Below are 22,292 nucleotides of genomic sequence, written 5' to 3'. Positions count from 1 at the left end.
TCATGTAATGGTCATAATTATGCAGAAAAGTACAATTACACCAAAACAGAACATGTTGCTATGCTTTTTGGTCAAAGGATTTTACCTCATCTTGTAACCAGAGGAACAGCTTTGCAGAACAGGAGAATTTGTAAATACAGGGCTGACAGGAGCCTTCAGCTCCCTCCTCTCTGGGCCACTCTTTCCATCTGCAGGTCGGGGTTCTCTCTGCTTGTCTAAACTGTCACACAAGATGTGATTACCTACTTTTAAAAACAACTTCAGTATGTAAAACTTAGAAGAATCTCACCCTTTTATGGCAAAATAAATAGTCATAAAAAACCAATCCCAAACCCAAGCAACCAAACAGAAGATGGAGCCAGAGAGAAGCTTTTAAAGCAAATTGCCAGAGAAGATGGGGAAGTCGGTTTGCTCCAACTCCTGAACTCCAAACAAGACTGCAGATAATGAATTGGAGAAAGTCCTTCAAGACTCTGGTGCAGTATAAGGACATGGAAAGAGGCTCCACTGTGTGTGAATGCATCACAGCTGCTCCCCCAGGGTGTTCTGTCCTCACCCTGCTACTTAGAGGCAGGGAGCCTAATTCTGCTCTACCCCAATCAAAAGAGGGAAAATCAGCCTGCCTCAAGAACAGAAAGGCCAAAACTAACAGAGGGATGGATGTTTCATTTACTGTGGTGTCATGCCAGAACACCAGAGTAAGGGAAATGACACTAAGAACCAAAGATGAGGTAATATTACTTTGATATAAAGTAAGCTGCATTTTTCAGCTTGATTTTCATTCTGTCTTACTAGTGGATACACTCTTCCAAGAAAGTTTACATAAACCAAGCATACCTACTAGGCAAGAAATGATGTCATCATCACCATTAAATGATGTCATAATGTAATTTTTGCAATTTCCTGCAAAAAGCAAATACCAGAGAAGCATCTTATAATTCTTAATCCTACAACATTTTTTTAATGCAGAAAAATAACTGAATAAGCTTGCTTTTCTTGGCTTCAGATTGAAAGTTGTCCTGCTTTCAGTCCTAGCAATATTTTTAATCCATGCAATTTGACCTGAAAACTATGACAGAAAATGAAAAAAAGTTATTCTAGGAATAACTTTTAAAAACTTTTTAAAAAAGTTATTATGAGATTTATTTGCTTGATTTTTCTTTTCAGTTATATGGGGAAACCGTTTTCTAAACTACCCTAGTTTTGCTTCTCTATGTTCTAAGTTCTCATTAAACTTGATGTCTACAGCAATACTAACTTTCTCTGAACTGCCCCACAAGACATGCTACCAACTTTCTGTCATTATAGGAAAGTTGTTTTTTAAAGGTGTTTTATTGTTTTGTGTGACAGTGGTAGACCTGAGAGAACACTCAGGTCTTGCTGATAATTGCTATGCCTTTTCCACCATCACAATACTCTTTAAGCCTGTCAGGGAGAATGCAAGAGGAAGCTCCAGGTTCTCACTTTGAAATCTTTCTATTTCTTCTCTGTCTCCCATTCTCCTTTCCCAGGTTTCCATACATTACTTTTTCTTCCATCAGTCAAAGAAAAATTGCTTTTGTGTGCCATAATTTTTCAACCCTATCTCCCTATCTCATCAGGGAGAGTAGAGCACTGACCTCAAGTTTGCACACCTGGTAAAATGATGTACTAAACCTCGGCACACCTTTCTATTATTCAAGTACTTTCCTGGTCTTGCAGAGGAAATCACCATTACAGATAAGCTTTAAAAAAATGCCCTCAAGAATTTTATCTTGAATAGCCACTGGAATTCTGGAATCTCTCTTGCATTGTGTTGTCTTTTTTTTTTTTTTCTCTCCTTCCTTTCTCCCCAAAGGTTAACTTATTTCCAAAGACCAACCATTTACATAAAGCATATATTTGATTTTATCATATTACTATTTCACTTCAGTCCAAAATGTATGCCTGCCTTTTAGTGGTTTCCTCTAAACAGTGTCTTAAAAACCTTGAAGGAATAGTGGAACCTGGGACTGTTTAAGGATATGAGACAGACAAGGGAAGATGACTGGGAAGAATTATGTTTCAGTAGGCAACTGAAACAACTCCTTCCAGTCCCGTGACCCACACCTTTGCCTATCAAGACACTCATTTTCTCAACTAGATTCTTCCTTAAAAGCCTTTTTGGAAAATGAATTCTGGGTCTCCCAAGAGCCTGCAGCCTGCTGTCTCCAGCCCCTGTTTATCTGGCAGTGATTCAAAATGCCTAGTCTTGAGAGCAAAGTACTGCAAGGTCAGTAGACCTTCCCAGACTTCAGTTTAAAATACATGTTTAGATATATTCTGAAAACTAACAAGTATATAAATTTTCAGAGAGTACCTCATACCTCACCAAGCAGTGAGACAAGCATTTCTATCTGTCGGTCTAGCCTAGGATTGCAGGATCATCTACAGCAGAAAGAGGGTGGGTCTTTGACTCTTCAACAGTAGCTCCCTTCTAAGAATGATGAGGAAGAGATATTATCTAGTCCAATCACACATCCTCAGGGAAACAGTTGAGACTGCAGATTCATTTCCTGTAATCCAGCTGTTGCTGACCAGACCTTTCCCTCTACAGTACACTTGTGGACCTGGCATGTTTAGTTGAGAAAGCTTAAAAGTCTTGCTGTGGTCCTGCAGACACTGCTGGTTTGTTTAAGAGATTACTAAATATGGTGAAATTTCATTTCTGTCACAAGGAATTGACTTTATCTTTCCTCTGTTGCCTCTGTCTAGTACATAGGCAACAGAAGTGTGAGTGGGCAATCAAGATTTGTCCTATTGCAGACGCTGCTGTGTTCTGCTCCTGGAAAAAAAAAATAATCTCCCGATCTTGGATTTTTTTCATACCTGACTTTTCTTTTTCAGGAAAACCACTGCTCGTTTGGCTTAGTGTGGGTAAATGTAAAGTTGCAGCTGAAATAGCGCTTTCCAATCTGCTGACAACTTCTGCAATGTAGGACAGCAGCTCAGACATTGAGCATGATTTTCCAGAATCTTTCGAGACAGATTATGAAAGTTTGGCATATGCCTCGGGAGGAAGTTGCCTTTTCACTGATTTCAGCACAGAGCTTTGGGCAAGTGATCTGACTTTCCTGGAGCTCAATGAATCTGTCAGGAAAAGCGAGTGAAAAGAAGGCGCTTGATGAAAACGAGCTGCTGGAAGTCTGCTGCGTTTCCCTTAGGAATAAGCTTTCTGAAAGGGAATTTCTGCTGGCGCCGCGGTGCAGCCCTGCCTGCCAGCGTCCCTGTCTAATGCAGCAGAAAAAATCCCATGTTTACCTTCAGTCCCAGGAAAAACTAAGATAGGAGAATGTAAACACAGGGATGCAGCTACTTTTACGCAACATTCCGTTTAATCTTTATTCGCGTTGGGGTTTTATTTTCGCCCGGGCGACCACAGCAGTGTGGGACGGACCGCACGGAGCCGTACGGTGCCGACAGTCCATAACCAGGCACGGCTCAGAGAGGGGCGCGCTCCCCGGGCTGCCCCTGGGGCAGGCCCGCGGTGCTGGGAGGGCAGCCCTGGCAGGAGAGGAGCGCTCCCACCTCTGCCGGACCGCAGCTTTCCCTTCGCGAAGGCGCCGCTCCACAGCCCCGCTCTGCGAGATGGCGGCGGGGGCCGCCATTTCCCGCCCCTCCGGGCACCGCGCCCCGCCCGGCCCGGCCCGGCCCTGCCCGCTCGGGGGCGGTGCCGCCGCGCTGTCCCCGCTTCCCAGGGAGCGCCCGGCTCCTGCAAGTCCCTCCTCCGCCTCGGCACTGCGGGCCGCCTCCCTCCCTCCATCCCTCCCCCGGCCATAGCCTCCTCCGGCGGCAGCGGCGGTGCCCGCCGGCCCCATGGCGGCGGAGCCCCAGCCCAAGGCGCTGACTCGCAAGCCCCTCCTGCTCAACAAAGTGGAGGGCTCGCAAGAGGTGGTGAACATGGCAGCGATAGTGCCCAAGGAGGACGGGGTCATCAGCGTCTCGGAAGACAGGTACCGGGAGCGGGAGTTCGGCGGGGCCGCGGCGGGGGTCTGTCAGCTCCCAGCACTGCTGCCGGTGATGGTGGCAGTGCTGGGCCCGCGGCCGGGGTCCGGACGGTGATGCCCCGTCCCCGGCGGGAGGTGGTGGGTCCCGCCGCGAAGGGATGGGGGAGGCAGACGACCAGCATCCTTGTGCCACTGTAGACTCCACTGCTCGGAGCCCGAGCTAGCGTCAAGGTGGCGGTGGTCCAGCATGGGGACATTCCTTTAGGCAGACATCACGTCCCGGAGGGGAAGGAGCCTGGAGCAGGGGTCTTCAGCGAAGTGTCGCGCTCCTCCTCCGCCGCTGTGTGGGTCAGGACAGCGACCGGGCTGGGGCGCCGCTGAAACTTGCAGGACTTGAGTGACTTTTCTTAGCGTGGGAAAAATGGGATTTGAGATCCCCTTCATCACGAGGATTACCGTAGAGTCTGTGGAGATCTTTGACCTTGCCTGAAGATTGTGGTGGCATTGGCTGAAACAGTAGTTTTGGTTCCCGTTTCCCCTCTCCAAACGTTTCTTGGTAGTTGTTTAAAAATACCATGTATCGGCGATAAGATCTTGGAGTTAAATCCCGTCTTGAAAAGCTGCCAAGGAGGAGAATGCTTTCAGGCCCTTTAGCAGGGCTTTGAAGGGACTGAGGCTGCCCAGGGGCAACTCTGTCTCTTCTGAAAGAGCTCAAACTTAATTCAGCTCTGCAGCTTCAAAATTCTATCTTGGAAATCTTTTATTTCAAAATAAGTGCTTATTTTTCTTGCAGCATCTATAAGTAGTTATTTTAGGCGGGGTTTCTTTGCAGCTCAGGTGTACTGTGTAACCTGTGTCCTAAGATTGAAAGACACATGTAGTTGACCAGCATGTCAATATGTTTTGGTACTCACGGGTATTTGGATGGACTGTTTCTCATGGATGCCTGTTCTTTTGAGTGTCTGCTTTCATGTTTCTGCAGGCTTTCTGAAAAACTGACAATATTTTCTTTCATCTTTGTCCTCACTGTGACTTAGTTTTCAGCTGTCAAATATGTGCAAATTTAGGATCATTTAAGTTCACCTAAGCTGAGGTCTCCAAGTGAACTCTCATATGCCTGCTTGCAGGAGGAGCTGAGCTACTTAAAACAAGTATAAGGTCAAAGGAACCTTCAAGTAGAGTTTTACATTGTTATGTGATCACAGTTTTATTGTCTTCACATTTTTTATGTATTTAAAGTGACGTTGAATAAAGCTTGAGCTTGTTTTCGTTCACTGTAGCTTGTTAGGCTTACTTAGCCAATTCTTTTTACCTGTAAGAAGGTTTCCTGAACTTTATTTCCTCTCATATAGATGTCTCAATCTCTGCATCTTCCTTCACCTTAGCAAAAATATGTAACTTTAGTTGTTGATGACAGATTGATGCTCCAGGTTGATATTTCTATGTAGGGAAGGGGATTGATGAGACATCTTTATTTCCACTGAGATGTCAGCTTCAAGAAACAAGCAGTGACGAAGTCAGGAGTTTCACACGAGGAAAGTCTGGAGGTTCCCAGGCTATTTTCTGTTTAAAGAAATTAACCAGGTAATGTGCCTGCTTTCGGGACTTGTTTGCAGCATCCTTGACGTGCTACAAGCTATGATCCTGCCTTTTATTTATTCAGACATGAAGATGTTGTTTGATGGGTCTCTCACTTCCTGCTTGCATTAGCATTTCTATTGTAATTAAAAGATTAAGAGTCTAAAACTGACTTGGAAGAGGAGGAGGTTGGGAGTCTAACTTGCAGGTTTTAGGCTACCTGGGGTGAAAGCATAATTTGTCAGACTTTCAATACCCGTGTATTATGATTAGGCTTGTGCAGATCCTTATGGCACCTTTTCATGTTTGGACCTGCCTTCTCCTGTCAGTGTTGACGTGGTTGTTTAATGGCCACGGAATGTGGAGGGCTTTTAGAGCTTCCTGGAAACTGTTAAAGATCCTTATGGAGATGTTATCTGTCCTTTTACTTGTTAAACAAATAAGTGAGTTTTGTCCACATTTCCCAGCCTGTGATATGCACTGCTTATATGAGGAAAATGTTCTGAAACCTCTGCAGAGAACTTCAGCTGGAATGACTTGACATCTCCAGCAATTGCTTCAAGCTGGGAATCTTCTGTACCTGAAGGAGGAATTGTTTTGCTGGTGAATGGCTGAACACATCATTATTGAAGTTGCTGGTAGTCTTTGCATACCCAACAGCTAGGTGCCACTTTAAAGGTTTTCTTTGCTGCATGGTGTGGCCCTGTGCACCTAAACCTTTAAAAGCAGGAGCTAGCTTGGTCTCTGGACCCAATTTTGTATGGCACCAGTGGTGTTATCTGGTTTTAAAAGACACAAAAGTGGTTTTAGCTTTGGCTTGCAGACATAGTCATGGATTTTATAGCCATGCATGTTTGTAGCACATGCATATATTTTAAGAAATAAAATTAAAACTATGTAATAATAGAGAGTGTGGTTATTCCTCATAAAGAAAGACAAAGTAGGGGGAAAAGAAGGAATAGGGGGGAGCGGGGAGCGAAGCAGGTTTACATATTTAACTAGATTCTCAAAACTTTGTATACCAAACAGGGTTGGAGTTTCTTTTTAGTATGTGTCATTTGTACAGGTGATGCACATAGATTTTCTCTTCTGAATCCTGGTCACTTGTGATAATTGAGTGATGTTCATGGTGTCCTAATCTTAGTGGGTTTTCTAATTCTACATCTGGGCAAAATAGACTGAGCCTGTATCTACAGGACAGCTGGTATGCTTTGGAGGGACAAGGTATTTTGTGTTTTTCTTCTAAGAAAAAGGATGCACCTGTCTAGACAGGTGAGAGTTAAAATAGTGGCAAAATTTGATATCCAGGAATGTATAAATCTAATGCAGGATGACTCTAAGAAGTTACTAGCTTTCATCCATGCTCTTTCCCTGCCATGGAATCAACAGACATATACGTAGAGTCTTGAGTGATCCATAGCAGTGTATGCTCATGTGGAGCTAGAGTGGGATTTTCCTAATGTGCACAGCTGATCCTAAGCTGTCATCATCTTCCTCAGTGTTAAAAGCATGCACTTGTGTTTCAAAATTGCACAGCATCCTTGTCTTTTGTTGCCTTCAGAGGGAGACGTGGGTGTTGGGCATGTCTGAAAAGTAGGTCACTGGCATGTCAAGTTCAGACATATCTAACTCCATGCTCCAGAGAAGATTTAGTGTCATTAATCTTACCTAAGCATGGGATACGGTGGGACAAGTGCACTGACTCACCCAGCTCTCAGTGCAAGCAGTTCTCCCGGGTGCTGGCACACTCGTGTGTTTCTCAAGAGCCTGAAGAGCCTGCCAGTGCTGTGAGTGCCAGTTCAGCTGGGCCTCTGATGTGCTGATCATGTGTCACCCCTGTGCTGATCGTGTGTCACCGTGCGAGACTGGCAGGAAGGGCTGGGTGTCATCGTGGTAAACCTGCACTTTGCCAATAGCTCTCTTTTTGCCCCTAGCTGGATTGTAAGTAGGAGAAGTTTCACAGAGGCTGGTGTAAACAGCCTTCCTGGTAATTATGAACTCTGCTCTGTGCCCTCTTGTGGGTGGGAGTTCTGTGCTCACTTCCATGCCACACACCTTCTAAATGTATGTGTTGCAGTCAAGAACTGTTCTCCTTGAACTGTTAACAAGAAGTAGAAGTTTTCACAGTCAACTGAAAATTGTCAAAATCCTTTTATTTTAAAAATGGGCATTCTAGTCTCTTGGTGAGAAGATATAGGAGAAAAATATTTATCCCTTATCACATAGCTTTTTTTTTAATTTTTATTAAGGGAGTAGAGACCTTTGTATTCTCTATTACCTTGTATTATCTTAAGTTCTTTTTGAACTCAGTTGTCTCAGCTTCTTCATATGGATCACTGTATAAACAGTGAGCCCAGACTGCTTATCTTATTAGTGTCTTCATGTCACATAGAGAAAACTGTGCAGAGCTTGTACTGCTAGGTTTGGTTTACAGTTTGAGGATTTTAAATACAGATGTGCACTTCACCTGTTGTCCAAGGCTTGTGTTCTGGGTGTGCTAACGAGCAGGTTTTTTAGGGGGCACGACAACTTAGTGTGCATCTTGTGTAAATGAAAATCTCTTTGCTAAACTAACAGTGGACTGGGAATGGGAATATGTGTATGTGACAAGAAATGTGGGAGTTGTCTTTGGCCTTGTGCTGACATGACTTCTAACATGGAGAACTGTGATCTTTCCACCCTCAAGTATATCAAAAGCAATCTTTTTCTCCTTGTGGTTTTCCTGTCCAGATCCAGAACATTGAGCATACAGTGTCATAGTTCATGCCTGTGAAAAAGCTCTGATGGAAAGGTAGGATTCTTCACACAGTGCTGTATTCAAGCAGGGTGCAAGGGACCACAGACCCTTGGTAAACTGAGTTTCCTTTCTCCTGTGGTGAAAAGTGATTGCTTTGTGGTGGAAAGTGATTGCTTTGCCCAGCAGTGTGGTTCTGTACAGGTCTGTAATTCTTATCTAAGCACAGGGTTACATCACTGATTTCTGCTCTGCCTTGTGTGTGGCTGTTGGTTCACAGCAGAAGTGCAGGTGCTGTGAGAACTGATTTTGATGCTGTCTGTGTGTGTTTATCAGTCTAAGCCTGTAGGTTTCACACCCAGGTGATTGCAGTATGAGCAGTAGCTCAAGCAAGGCAGAAGGTGTGGATGCTCTTTACAAGTGTAAAAGGACTTGTTCCAGCCTGGAGGTTCTTTAAATTTTGGTAAAAACATCAGTCACCAATAAAATTGTTGATAGGAATTGAAGAGACCTAGTGCTGTAGATGGAATTTGGTTGCTCTCTTATTTTGTGTGTGTTTTTAAACTAAGTTTTTTGGATATGTCGTAATTAGATGAGTATGTGTTTGGAATAAAGGTCAGGGTGGAGGTTAGTGCTGGCTGTTTGCAAGGAAGAAGCGGATGCTGGCAAGAGGCTTAAGAGAGAAGATAGGAGGTCCAAAAGTGCTTGGAAACAGACATTGTTGCAGATGTTGAAAAGTACTTGTTCCGGATTTGACTAACATGTATCCTGTTGAGATGCCAAAATCTGAGACTAGCACTTAAAATGTCTTGCTGAGTGTTTGTTGGGAGTGATAAACTCCACTTGTTAACTCGTGGGAGACCTTGCAATGTTCTGCTTTTTTAACTCTCTGCGCCACTTTCTGCCACCACCTCTTGAAGTTTGTCCAAGCTTGTGGATCCCTTGCCTTAAAGATGCTCTCCTCCTGTGTGTCAGTTAAAGATTTAAAGCACAAGCATTTAGTATCATCTCTCTGATCTGAGCTGCCCTGAAACTACTAGCTCATGTAGGTCAATGCACAGATTGATGAAACTTCTTCAGTTGCGTTGTTCTGAGCTAAGGGCCCCTGTGATGAAGTTCATGTCTTAATTTCAAGACAACAGCTGCAAAAATGTGTTCTGATGTGACTTGGACCCAGCTTCAGCAGCAGAGTTGGGCAGCATGATAGAGTGGAACCTTAGGTGCTTGAGCCTTTTGAGTTAGAGGTGCAATGGCTTTTAGTCCCCTCTCTGTTTTAGAGATTATTCCTTCTATAAAAGATGTGGGTGAATTTATCTTATCTTACAAGCTTTATTTGAAATAAGAAGAGCTACTTAATACACCTTCTTTTTACCTCCTGATAGCCTCTTTTTCTGCCTGTTGCTGAACAGAGTTCTTGATTCAGCAAGTTTTGGGATGATGCATCTGCTTCCCATATTAACCAGTTCTCATTTTTCTGCTTGTCTTCCCTGACCCCATCTTAATTTCCCTGGCATCTGTTTACACAGAGACTGGATCTCTCATCAGTGTCTCACATCTCTCAGGCCTGGTGACCTTCCTCTGCAGTCTCTCCAGTTCTGCAGCTGAACAGTGCTTCTCGCCAAGAGGGGACTGACTGCACAATGCCACCTCTGTGTGTGGCCTGTGGACCCTGAAAGAAGAACAAATGCCAGTTATGGAGTCCATGCAGTACAGAGATGGCATATAACTAAAAATGCACTGTTGCAGGAAACTTGTTGGTTTTTCTCCTCAAGATAAGGATGTCTAGAGGAGGCAGTGATGCTGCAACACAGAATGGCTACAATATCTTAAACTAAAGGAATTGCAATGGTTTTGAAGCTACTGAGCTATTTAAGTAAGGCTGACCTTTCATTGTGGGTCACTTAGCAGACTGAAGGTCTCAAATAGCATGTGACCATTGTAGCACAATAGAAATATGTCAGTAGCTTGTTTGAGCTACTTTACACTATTTTGTTTACTGAGACAGACTCTTTTCTTTCCCTCTCTCCAGCTGCCCTGGTGCCTGCATGGTATCTGCCAACACTGATCTGTGCATAGATTTCCCAGCAGGATCTTTTAGCTGTGTGATACTACGTGGAAGAGAATTGCTCAAAAGTGGCACAAGTTTTGTAAAATGGTGTTTGTAACAGCTCTGAGAGAAGTCAGAAAATACTTGGCAGCTCATAGATCAAATGGAAAGGAGAGAGTAGGGGGGCACTGCGTTGGTGCTTGCTGGTGCTTCCATGGTCAGGAGCTCTAAAAGCTTCTTAAATGATGAGCAATGCCCTAAGGGGAGCAACTGGCTTTTGTACAAGTGTCTTCTGTGGATCACTGTGTTCTGTGCACTGTAACCTCTCAGACACTGAAGGATTATTTACCTAAAAACACTGCTTTGCTCTTTTTGCTTCATCACACTCTGCCCAAATATGAGTGGGTTTGCATAAAGCTTCTGGTATCTGCATGTATTTGCCCAGGGATTTGATAAGAATTGCAGCAGTCCATAATGCAGTCTGTTGCAAGACCAGAAGCAAGAAAAAACCCAGCTGTTTCCCTTTTGCATACCCTGTGAGGAGTGATGGATGCAGCCATGCACTGCTGGATGTGACAGGATGGGATGGGGCACCATGGGAGGGAATAGGAGCAGCAGGCATGGAGTATTGAGGATGCATAGCAGGGTGCATCCTGTTCAGCAGAGCCTTGTCCTAAATGGAGCATTTTAGGAAAGAGAAAACAAAGCGTCCTTCTTTATACTTTTGTGAGGTAAAGAAATTATGTGAATGGGAAAGCTGTAAAACAAACGTCCACACAGGAATTAAAGGTACCCTTGCAAGCAGTTTGGGTGAGTGGCTGGAGCAATCCTGGAGAAGGAAAGGGACAGTTTTGTGAAAGAAGAAGCAGGAGAGGGCAAGTTTACCAGACAACCCTCCAAGCAGGAACCTTTACATAATAACGAAGCCATATGCATCTCTTGGGGTTCTTCATATGTCACAATCTGCATGCCTGATGGCTTGAAACAGCGCATAAATAATGGCCAAAATTGATATTGGACTGTCAGAAAACAAATAATACATTTTACAAATTAGACTGTGCCAAAATTTGAGATGGACAAAATACTGCCTTCATCCTCATGAGAGGGAGAGCAGTTGTGGAGGCTGGGCTAAAAAATGTGTTGTTTCAATTTTTCTCTTAGTCAGGCTGCAGGAAATAGCATTGTGTAACTAACCTTGGCCAGACTTTGAACATATGGGCTTTGCTTGTCACATCATGTGTATTCACCACTTAAATTAAGTTTTTCAGGGAACTCTTAAGGTTTGGAGCACTGAATCGAAGACGATGCCAAAGCACAGTTCTGGGTAAAAGCACTGCTGTTCTGCTGCCAGGTTTACTGCAAAGTTTTGTCTAATGTTGTCTTTTATTCTCCAAGTCCTGTACCATACCCTCCTATTGTGAGGTGAAAGATCAATATACTTAGCAGGTTTTTGCAATAACAGTAGTGATCGATCAGCCCCAGAAAGCAATGCTTTTGACCTTTAAAGGAATGTCATCATGGTTTCATTAGGAGTGGAGTCCTGTGGCGAGAAATCTGAGAAAAGGCTGTCCTAATGTGAAATGGCCTATTTTGCCATCAGGTTGAATTATCTGGATTCAGGTGACAGAACAAGTACAGTGCTTTGTCTTGAAGGGATATGGAGAGAAAATCCTTGCCCATGTTGAGAACGTGAGAGATAATGAGATTTTGCGCCTCTAGCAGTGAGTGCAAATGTGGTAAATTTACCTTTGGCTTCAAATTCACTTATAATAGCAAATAAAGCTTTAATTATATTCTTAAGCAGGAGGTGCATCTGCTTTGTGGAACACTTTGTGGGGCCTTAAAGTTTGCACTCATTTTGCTTATGTGCCAAATTATCCTCACTTTATAATTTTCTTCTTGATCCTAAGTGTTATTAATCAATATCTTCTCATTCCCATACCCCATTCATTTTTCCCATCCGATACAGAGAAAAACTCAGCCTCTACTCTCAGCTCTGTGTTCTGCAAGAGCAAATGTGGGCTGTGGAGTCATCCAATGACCGGTTCAAATTGACATTTCAAAGGCTTCATGTTTTGCAGCACCATGTGCATTGAGTTGTATAGAATAAAAGTAGGATTTCCAAGGAGATGCTTTCAGCTTTATGGCAAATGGCCTGTGGTCCAGCCTAGCTTTTGCTGCATGCAGGGTTGGCTAAAGGCAGCTGCAGCATTTTGATGGCAGTGGAGGTCCTGTGCACGTCTTGTTTGGATTTAGGAATCATTCCTTGGCTTCATTCGCTCTTTCAGCAGCTCCACCAACAATAAGCAGTTGTCAAAGGATGATTGTCCTTCTGCAGTTACTGCTAGTCCAGCAGGAAAGGTCATGCCTGTGCTATTCTCCAGCATCAGGCATACAGCCCTTGTGCCTGTACTTGTCATGTTGGTCCCATTGCTTCAGACTCCTGTGGCACTTGATCAGGCTTCACCATAACCTGCTTTCTCCTGGCCAGGAGCTTAATGGGAGGTGAAAGGGTCTTAGCTGATTAGTCCTGTGTTTTTCTGCTAGAGATAAATGTTCTCTATGCTTTTAATCTGCCATGGGAACAATTTACTTTAGCATAGGCAGAAACAAATACTGATAAAAACTAGAGATCTAAGTAGGGCAATGTGGTAGTACTAACATGGGGAAAAGAGGACTAGAGCAGTGTCAACATTAATTGTGCTGAGGGCAGAGGGTGAAGAGGTGATATATCTGTCAAATCAAAATTGACACCTGTGACTTTATTGGCCCCTGATACAATTTAATTACTGAAATTAAGAAGTTAATACTTTTTGCAGCAGTCAAGTGACGTATTTTATTCTGCTCCATTGAGACCTATGTCCCATTCTGTCAGAACAATTACAATTCAGCCCAAAAAGAGTATTTTGGGTCTACCAAAGCCTTGCCTGGGCTGTCATGTGTGTTGCCTTAGCAGCTGGGAGTTTTAGTGCTGTCTGATATTACCTCAAGTTTTCTAAGTTCTGTTACATCTGAAGTATCTGAGACTGCATGAGCTGGCATTGGCAGCTAAGAATGGACCTATGCTGGATTGCCTCAGGCAGGAGCAAGCAGGGAAAGCAGCTCATGTAAGAGTATCAGCTGCAGTGGGTGGTAGACCACTAAACTTGGCATTATCTGTTACATACAGAGGTTGGTTACACAATGTATAGGTGCTAATCCATTTCCAACGAAGAATTCAGTCTCTTCTCTTCAGGAAATGAATCAGACTTCATAAACTGATCTCTTCTTGGTAACTTCTGTAACTGCCAGTAAATGAATGTGAATAAATTAATCCATCATCATGCTTTGAAAATATCAACTGATAAATGATCCTGCCAGATTTCCAGCAGGGACAGACCCATACAAACACTGAACTTCCAGCCTGAAACTCCGATCTCTGTTGTTGCCAAGTTTATTTGTAGCCAAAAGGCCAAAACACATAAAATTACAGCGACCTTGCTGTTGCGCTTGGAGTACCATGGCAGTCTGAGCTGTGAAGCACCAGCAGGTGAGGAGCCATGTTGGGATGGGCTGTTGCAGAGATCTTCTCTCAGCTGTTCTGCAGGCAGGATTTCTACAGGCTGCTTAGCTGCAGACTGCTCTTGGGGAGTATTTGAGACCTCTGTGTTTGGCATTTCATCTTCCCCTTTGCACAATCTTTATGTTTGCTAATATGGTTGGGGATCACAAGACCAGGGGAAGGGAGGAAATCCCTTGGTAGCTTGTACTACTAAGTGTTGATTTTGGAGTGGAAGATGAAAAGTAAGGGTAGGGGTTTTTTTGTTAAATAAGAAATGCTGTGAATGCAGTTGGTCAAGGTCCTTCGGTTTCCAGCAATAAACTTTTTCACAAATACTTTTTCTAACCCATATTATATACCAGAGAAAGGAGTAGGAAAAGGGAGCTATGAATGTACTGATTGTTTAAAAAAAATTACATGCTGTAGTGGCTGAAAAATGCATGACTTTCATCTGAATTCTGAAAGCTCCTCTGTGATTTCAGATGCTTTTGCTCCTTCTTTTCCTTCTTTCTTTGTTCTTTAGTAGATGAGAGAGAAGCCTGGTGAGGATTTCCTTAGTAAGTTTTTGTGACCAGGAAACCAAGCCAAGAAGTTGTCATCCCCAACTAGTTTCATCCACAGAACCCTTTTGATCACAGCTTATAGTCATTCTTCTAAAAACCTGATGACCTAAAACCTCCTCTTCAAGGAAGCAGGCATGAACATTGTTGTCTGGTTTTTATGAGGTGTGAACAAACCTGAATGGATGGCCCAAGGACTACAATTATTGCGGATACCAGCAGGAAGCATGGCTAAACCTAACCAGCAGCTTGGTCTGCCTTGGTTGTTGTTTCCTGTGGTCTTTCCTGTGTTCTAAAATCAAACTTGTGTTCACATGCCCTTTTTGACATGAGCAGACATTTTTACATGGTTTTAAGAGTCAAATTCTTTTAGAAAAAAAGTGTTATACAGGTGTTAACTGTTAAACAGGTGTTAAGCACAAAACCTGTATTAAATGAGTAGGCAAGTGTTTTGTATGCAAAATTATATGGGAGAAGTAGTTAAACAACCACTGACAACAATTCTGGAGACAGGAAAAGCAAAGGGCATGGGTAATTGCTTAGTGATCTGTGTTTGTGTTTAGCATGTGGATTAGAAAGTGCAAACAGTGGTTTCAAAAAGTGGTGTTTGTGCATGTATTTACACCTCAGACTCAATGGTATTTTTCCAGAAATAAATGATACTGCCTGTGTTTGAAGGCACACTCCTGATTTGCAAGCTGGTTGTTGTGATATTCTGAAGCATTATCCTGGCAATGGTTATCTTTTTGTTTTGAGTTTCATTTCCTTTTATTGCTGTGTATGATAACTTCAAGCTGAAAAATGGTGTTTATTCAATTATTGACCAATGCCATTATACTGACACCAGACTAATAAAAATGGAGGGAAAGTGGGAAAATATGGACCACCTTGAGATAATATTGTGGTGTACAATGTAATAAGAAAGAAGAGTTCTTGTGAGGGTAAGCACCAAACCCCTTGTTCTCACTTCCCTGTTCTTTTACACAAGCCCAGTATTGAATAAGATGCTTGGTGTACACAGGAATCAATACTGTTTCCTTTTTTTAATGGCTCTGTGAACCAGCTGGGAGAAATGAGCTGCTGAACCCATGGCCAGCAGCTATAGTGACTGTATTTCTAATCAATTAAATAGTGCAGGAGTCTATTTCAAGCATGGGGGTCTGGCTGGCTGTGGTGTCTCCTTGTTGGTATCAAGCACTGTTCTTGCCACGAGCCAATTTGCACAGCATCAAACAGTGACCATACAGGGTTTGGAAACCAGCTTGTACCAGGGACTGTTCCCAGGACGTAGCTCGCATGCAGCTGCTGTTTCCCTGCCAGGTGGCCTCACTGCTGGAGGCTGGTCCCAGGCCTGTGTCACTTATTAATGTAGGTGTGTTTCACATCTCCCAGAGCACCCAGGTCATGCGGCTGTTCCTCCTGGTAGGGTATCAGATTGCCTACAGGAAATTCATTCTGTGATTTAAAAAAAACAACCCCAAACCAGCTAAGCCACTGGTTTAAACAAGACTCAGCCCTTGAAGCTGTCATGCCTGTAAACGTTTCTGGTGGTTGGAGATCTGTAACAGTAAGTTTAAAAAAACCCTGAATTTGAGACGAAAGTATTTTGAGCTTCTCAAGATAACTTCAACCAGACATCCAGAGGAGGACAGGTCTCCCATGGCCCCTGTGCTGAGCAGAAGTGCATGTGTTTGCCAAATTCCTGTGTGTGACATTAGCCAGTGACTGGAACCCAGCTGGAGCACTGAAGTGGCATTCATGGCCTCTGTGGCCAAGTTCTCCAGTCAGACGTCCGTGCTCACTCCCTGCACCACAGGAGGCCCAAGCATTGGACCTGTAACCAATGTGGATACATCTTCTGGCATTCCCCAATAGCTGGCAAGACATGTTTTCTCCATGAGTCTTTGTTTCTGACACCCAGGGATGTATCTTTGGCCAGTTTGAGAAGAGCATTGCATGTCCTGTAGGTCTTGGAGATGAGACATGAATGCTTCCTTATATGCCAGTTCCTTCCCTGCTTACACCATCCCAGGGTGGCATCCTTCCAGTGGGCTTAGTGTCATTGCAGCTGCATTGTGCCTGCCAGTAAAAGTTATCCAGGTTTGTTCTAATAAATGTGACAGTCCCTTCACTGTTTCAGGCCATGTGGAAGCTTTGGTCCTGTATTTTTGAAGTCATAGAACAGTGCTAAGCTGAAGTAATGACCAATTTTGAAATACAAGTCACCAGTCATGTGCATCTGAAACACAGACAGTTGGGCGTTAGGTGCTGAAGAGAGAATTTTTCATCAGGGCCATCCAAATCTAGAGCATAGCTTGAAGAAGATCGAGGAAATTCCTCTGCTGGGAAGTTTTACCTAAGCATTACATCTTCAAAAAGACCTTCAGTCATAAAAATTACATTTGTGCTCCTTTCAATTCTTAAAATACTTGAAATAAGACAGATGTACAGTGGTCACAGACCTTACCCCAAAACAGTTTTCTGCCCATACATTTGGTATTGCTGCCAAATTATTGTAGAAAACTCAGATTGGTTTTGCAGGTTGTATTAAAACTTCAAGGAGAACAGAAAATAAGAAACTTCCATTTCCTAATAAAACTGGTGAAGCCACAAAGAAACTATGAAGAGGAATAGTTTCCTCTTCATAGCTTGTGAGCTCCTCTAATAGCCTCAATAGCTTGTGAGCTCCTCTAACTATAAAAAGCAAGGAAACTTCAGACACAATAATTAAATTAGTCTTCAAAGCACGTTTTCAGTAGAAAGTACTTTATAGCTAGAGATGCTTGTTCTATAACTATCAAGGTCTCTCTTGTCCAAGCCTTGTCTAGTTTAACTGACACTGATAATGTAATAGAAGTTAAAGGTGTTGTTGAGGCGAAGTGTTGTGGGGAGTCTCTTCCATAATCTTACAGTTTTTGTACAAGCTGTTTCCATTTGAGTATCTGGTGAATGATTCACACAGTATTTCAGTCCTCTTTTTTCTTCTCCTTTACCCACTGTTTTGGGGAGAGGGATGTGTCTCCTATTAGAAAGAAATCGTAATTTCCTTTTCCTTCAATATGCAAACAAACATCAAAATTGTTGTGGCTGGTTTCATCCTGCTCCAGTGTCACTTGAGAGTTTTGCTGCTGACCTTGGGAGTAGGATCAGCTGAGCGTTTCAAGAGGACAGGTGATACTTGGATTCCTGGAGGAGTGAGTGCATGTACTTCTGCACAAGGATGATAGATTTCCCTTAGCTGTCATGGCCACAGTAACTGGATGGGGCAGCAGCAGAGTCAGAAAATACATGTTGGATGCAGCATCATTGTTCTGACACTCTTTGGCATGGTGCTATCCTGTGGCAGCTGTGTTATCTTCCTGAACTTGACCCAAGTTGCTAAGCTGGGTTTTGTGTCTTGGAGCCAGGCTTTCCAGTGGCAAGGATTATTGGACTTGCCTTGTCTTCCACAGTCTGTTGCTGTTCCCTCTGGGATTGTGAAGGAATTTATATATTCTCGTTTTTTTTTCTTGTGTGGCATATTTTGTTGTAGGAGCCTTTTGTATTTTCCAGGAAAAGTTTCTTGTTTCGTTTTTAATATTACTTTACTCTTCTCAAGATTGTTGATCTGAAATTCTCTGGTACAGGTCCTCTGACACTAAGGAAATGGTGTCAGAGTATTGTAGCCCAGCCTTGAGTTGTTATAAGATTGTGATTGCTTTTTTAAGGCATCAGAGGATCAAGGAAACAACAAAATTTCCTTTAAATCATGTATGTCTGGAATACCCAGGACATAAGAGTTGTACAATAATCTTTATAGTATTTTTCTACAAACTCTGCTGTTTTTACTGTACTACAACATTGCACTGTCTTACTTTGGACACAAATAGAAATTCTACTTGGCCTCCATTGCATAAAATCTTGTAGAAACAATAATTTTAACCATAGACTGAGAGAAGCATATTTTGAGTCAAATAAAATTAAGTTACAAATAGCTATCAATTTTGTAGACATAACAAAAAGTAGCAGAACAAAATATCTAACTTAGCTCTCTCCTTCATGAGAAACTGATATTCTTTTCTGAAATCAAATCATAATGACAGTGGTGTTGCTATTTGGCAACATGATCTGTTTACATATTATCTGAAAAAATTAGGAAAAATCATCTGCTAAAGCTGGAAGTTGAAATGTAAAGACTTCCTTGTAGAGAGAAAGAATGGCATGAATGTGTGATTATCCATCCTGCCTTGCAGAGAAGTTTACGTCTTGTTCAGTCAGTGCGTATTCAGTCTTGATGCTATGAAAAAATGTAACTGCTATGAAAAAAATCTAACTGCTACATCTTTGATAAGCTTGTACAGTGTGGATTGGCTTGCACTGGGGTGTTTCATGGGAATCTCACTTTTCACTACCTACCTCTATAGTGGAAGCAGAACTCCCACAGCTGTGCTCTTACCATAGACCTCTTGGACTTTGGTATCATTGTCTGAGGTTCTCTTGTGGTCCTGCTTTCTCTAGATGTCCAGGACTGATTTAGAAGCATCCCAGACATGGTTTTTATCTTTCACTAATAGTTATTTTTGTAAATATTTCCTAAACAGGACATTGATTCTCTGTGTTTGTTTAGTCAAAAGATAAGCTGCTTTGAACAGAAAAATATTTTATTCGTGGGACCCAGTAATAACTTGACTCAAGTTGAGGAAGAAAAGAGAGTAGGAGTTTAAGAGCCAGGGTTGAGACTTGAAATTTTCCATGAACACTGCAGAGGAAGGCAACAGAGGTGGAGCTTTTTCTCTTCCTTAAAATATGTATACATTTTGCAGTATGCAGTTGGGGAAAAAAATGCTTGACATTGAATTCAGATAGCCTGCAATAGTCATAACTTCCTTTTTCAAACTGTTGTTTCTTTTTCTCTATGCATATTTCACAGCAATAGATAATGAACCTTTATTTGTCTTAAATGCAAAATCCAGTTCCTGTCTGTTGAAAGTAAACAGAGCCTAAAGGATTTAGTGTCCCAAGTAACAGAGCAAGAACTTTGTATTTGTGAGGTATCAAGGTAAGTGCAACTGCACTTTGGGGAAAAGCCTTAATGTGAGAAATACTTTCCAATTTACAAATTTGGAGGGTAGCTGTTGAGTGCAGCTGTTAGGTTTTCATTGCCCTGTATGTCACCATGCTGCTTTGTAAATGCATCATGTGGAGCTGGGCTTCTTCCCTTTCTTCTGTGAAAGACAATCAACGTGCACAAAGCTGCCCTGCTGCCACAGTATTTGGGGGTGGTGGGAGAGTCTTGAGCTCTGAAGGGTTTGTCTTCAGCCCATTAGCTCCATTTGGATAGACCTATTATTACCAAAACTCTGTGCTCTTTCAGTCTCTTTGTCTGAGTGTTATGAACCAGATGTTTGCTGCCATCCTTACTGCAGGCTTTGTGTTGTTTGTACTTTATATCCTGTTCCCTACTGCTGTCCTCTACCATTTGTGTTCTATCTCTAACTCCTCTCAACTCACTTTCTCATTTCCTCACCTTCCTGCTGATTAATTCTCTCAGTGACTCTTCTCTTATCAATTTGGAATTCAAAAAAGGCAGGCTGTCTCCTTCGTGCATGAACTTGGAGTAGCTGCACATCCTTGCTAATGCTGCTAAATATCAATATCCAAGTCAGCTGATATGAAAGTGAAATGGGGCAGCTTGGCTCAGGAAAATCATTGACATCAGAAATTGGTAAAAACCACCTTGTATGTTGGTCATGTGAAGAGGCATTTAGTGTGTTTAGCAGGTTTCATCTGCCAAGTGCTGCCTTCTGAAAACCTGAAGTACCTCCTCTATGCTTCTGCGGTCCAGCAGAGTCCACAGTAATTCCCAGTTTATTGCTAGGTTTTTTTAAAACCTGTTTAAATGTTATTAAAATGCATTGAATTGTTATGAGTAATTGAGAGTTGGTGGATGTGTGATGCCTCCCAGACATGAGGGAGTGGGATGGGATGCTACAAGCAGGAGAGAAATGGAAATCAAATGGGAAGAGTTTCTTTCATTTGCATTGGGTGGGGGGAATGGCTATATTTGCCTTTGCCCTGCTGCTTCAAAGCTGACTTGGTGAGGAAGGGAACATCAGCTGCTTGAGGAGGAACATGCGCTGCCTCTGCAGTTGCTTGTGGGGGTGCAAATGCTGAAGGCTTGCTGCTGCCAGGAGAGGTGACCTTGGTAGCCTCATACCTGCTGGTTAATGGGTGTTCCTGAAAACAGAAAAACAGGCATGCAGAGGGAGTATCTTCACCTTTCCCACAAACACATGCACATCTGAAGCTTAAATTCTTGCCAATAGCATGAGTAATTTTAAAAGGCTAAGTCTAGCAAGACTTGTAAATCGCTGTCAGCTGTTGTTGAACCAGATGCTGGAGGCAAAACTCTGGGGAGAGAAATAGCATGGTTGAAATGTGTGTTAAAATGAAAGGTGCCAGAGGAAGAGACAGTGTGGGAGAACTGATGGCAGTACAGAAAAATAAGCTCTAAGCTTTTAAGAGCATGGCTTGGAAGTAACTGGCTATTGGACTGTCTTCTTTGGTTCCTATGTTCTAAATAGAGTTAATGGTTGACCACTGGAAAAGGTAGGACACAGATCTTCAGCATTCACTGGCTTTTTAATTAGCATGATGTAGCTGCCATACCATGAATCTTTGTTTCCTTCTACAGAAATATTTTCCTTTCAAAAACGGATCAAACAAAACCCTTAAATGCTTGAAAAAAAGAAAAAGTGAGTAGGAGAAGCAAAGACAAACCTTGATCTTTCAGACTTAAGAATGTGAAGCAAGTATTTTATGGTGCAGTGCCAGGGGGAAAGGTGCATTTGTGGAATGATATGGTTGTGCATTTCTAACAACCTTTGTTAGCTTGTATTTCCACTGCGCTGTGTAGATGATGAATATGTGTGTGCTTCCAAAGCAACCCATTTGTTCACTGCAGTGTTCGAGGTAATAACTGCTCTCAGTCTTTCCTGTAAACTTGTTGTTCCTGTCTGTTGGTGTTATTTACAGCTAACTGTCCATCTGATCTGTTTTAGGGGCCAGATCCTGTCCACAGAAGAGCTCTGTCTAATAATTTGTCTCCTCCCCTCCAAGTGGAATGAAAATTGATTCTAAATACTGGCCTCCATGTGCCCTTCCTCCCTCTGATGCTCAGTAGTTAGGCCATCTCTCAATTAAGTAAACTGCTTAACCTGCTGCAGATTGTTAATAATTTACATTTCTTGATAACTGCTCAGAAATTGCAAACATCCCTCCAAAGCTCACCGTGTGTGCCTGATAAGACACAGTTTACTTCTATTAGATATGACATGTGGAAGAGACTTACTGGACTGTCAGGTCATTCCTGGGTGTTTTCAACATGTCCCAGATACCAGGACAGGAGAAAGAGAGGAGGAACTGCTTGACACAGCAGAACGCGCATCGATTTTGAAACTAACAGAGGGGGTTTTTGTCTGTGAGATGGGTATCTCGTGGCTTGAGGTGACTGGACAGGTTGTCTCTTTGCATAGTAATTTAACTGTCGGTAAGGAAGGCTGTTCCCCCCTCCCTGCCTTCTATGCAATCCTGTCTGACCTGCAAAAAAGTCAAGCCAGAGTTACAAACATGATTTCATTTTTCAGGTGGTGCTGAGCCTGCAAGGCCACAGGATCAAAAGGGACCCTTCTCTTATTTACTGTCTTTACCCCATCTCAGCTCATCTTTTTCCCCAGCAGATGTTCTGAGCTGATTTTATGCTTTACCTAACAGCACAAGGATTTACTAGCCCAGTGTGTTGTCTCTCGCTGTCTTCTACTTTGTATTACCATCTAAAATCCAGTGTCCTCTGCCAAGGTCAGCAATAGATTGGGTCTGCTTCAATCTG

At 42.8% G+C, this 22,292-nt stretch overlaps 1 protein-coding gene across 1 annotated transcript in view; it reads left to right on the top strand.

Annotated features, from left to right (window-relative positions):
• The first annotated feature begins 3,676 nt into the window (after positions 1-3,676).
• The window catches only part of WDFY2 (WD repeat and FYVE domain containing 2), a 59,399-nt gene continuing 40,783 nt past the window's right edge, over positions 3,677-22,292 (top strand). Inside the window, exon 1 of the mRNA XM_071448473.1 lies at positions 3,677-3,971. Coding sequence (XP_071304574.1) covers positions 3,835-3,971 — 137 coding nt within the window. The 5' untranslated portion in view covers positions 3,677-3,834. The remainder of the gene's footprint in view (positions 3,972-22,292) is intronic.

Source organism: Agelaius tricolor, unplaced genomic scaffold, assembly GCF_023055355.1.
Source record: "Agelaius tricolor isolate 1412-34295 unplaced genomic scaffold, bAgeTri1.0.p SCAF_26, whole genome shotgun sequence".
Lineage (NCBI taxonomy): Eukaryota > Metazoa > Chordata > Aves > Passeriformes > Icteridae > Agelaius > Agelaius tricolor.
Note: the sequence above shows the minus strand (reverse complement) of the source record. Positions and strands in the feature narration are given on the sequence as shown.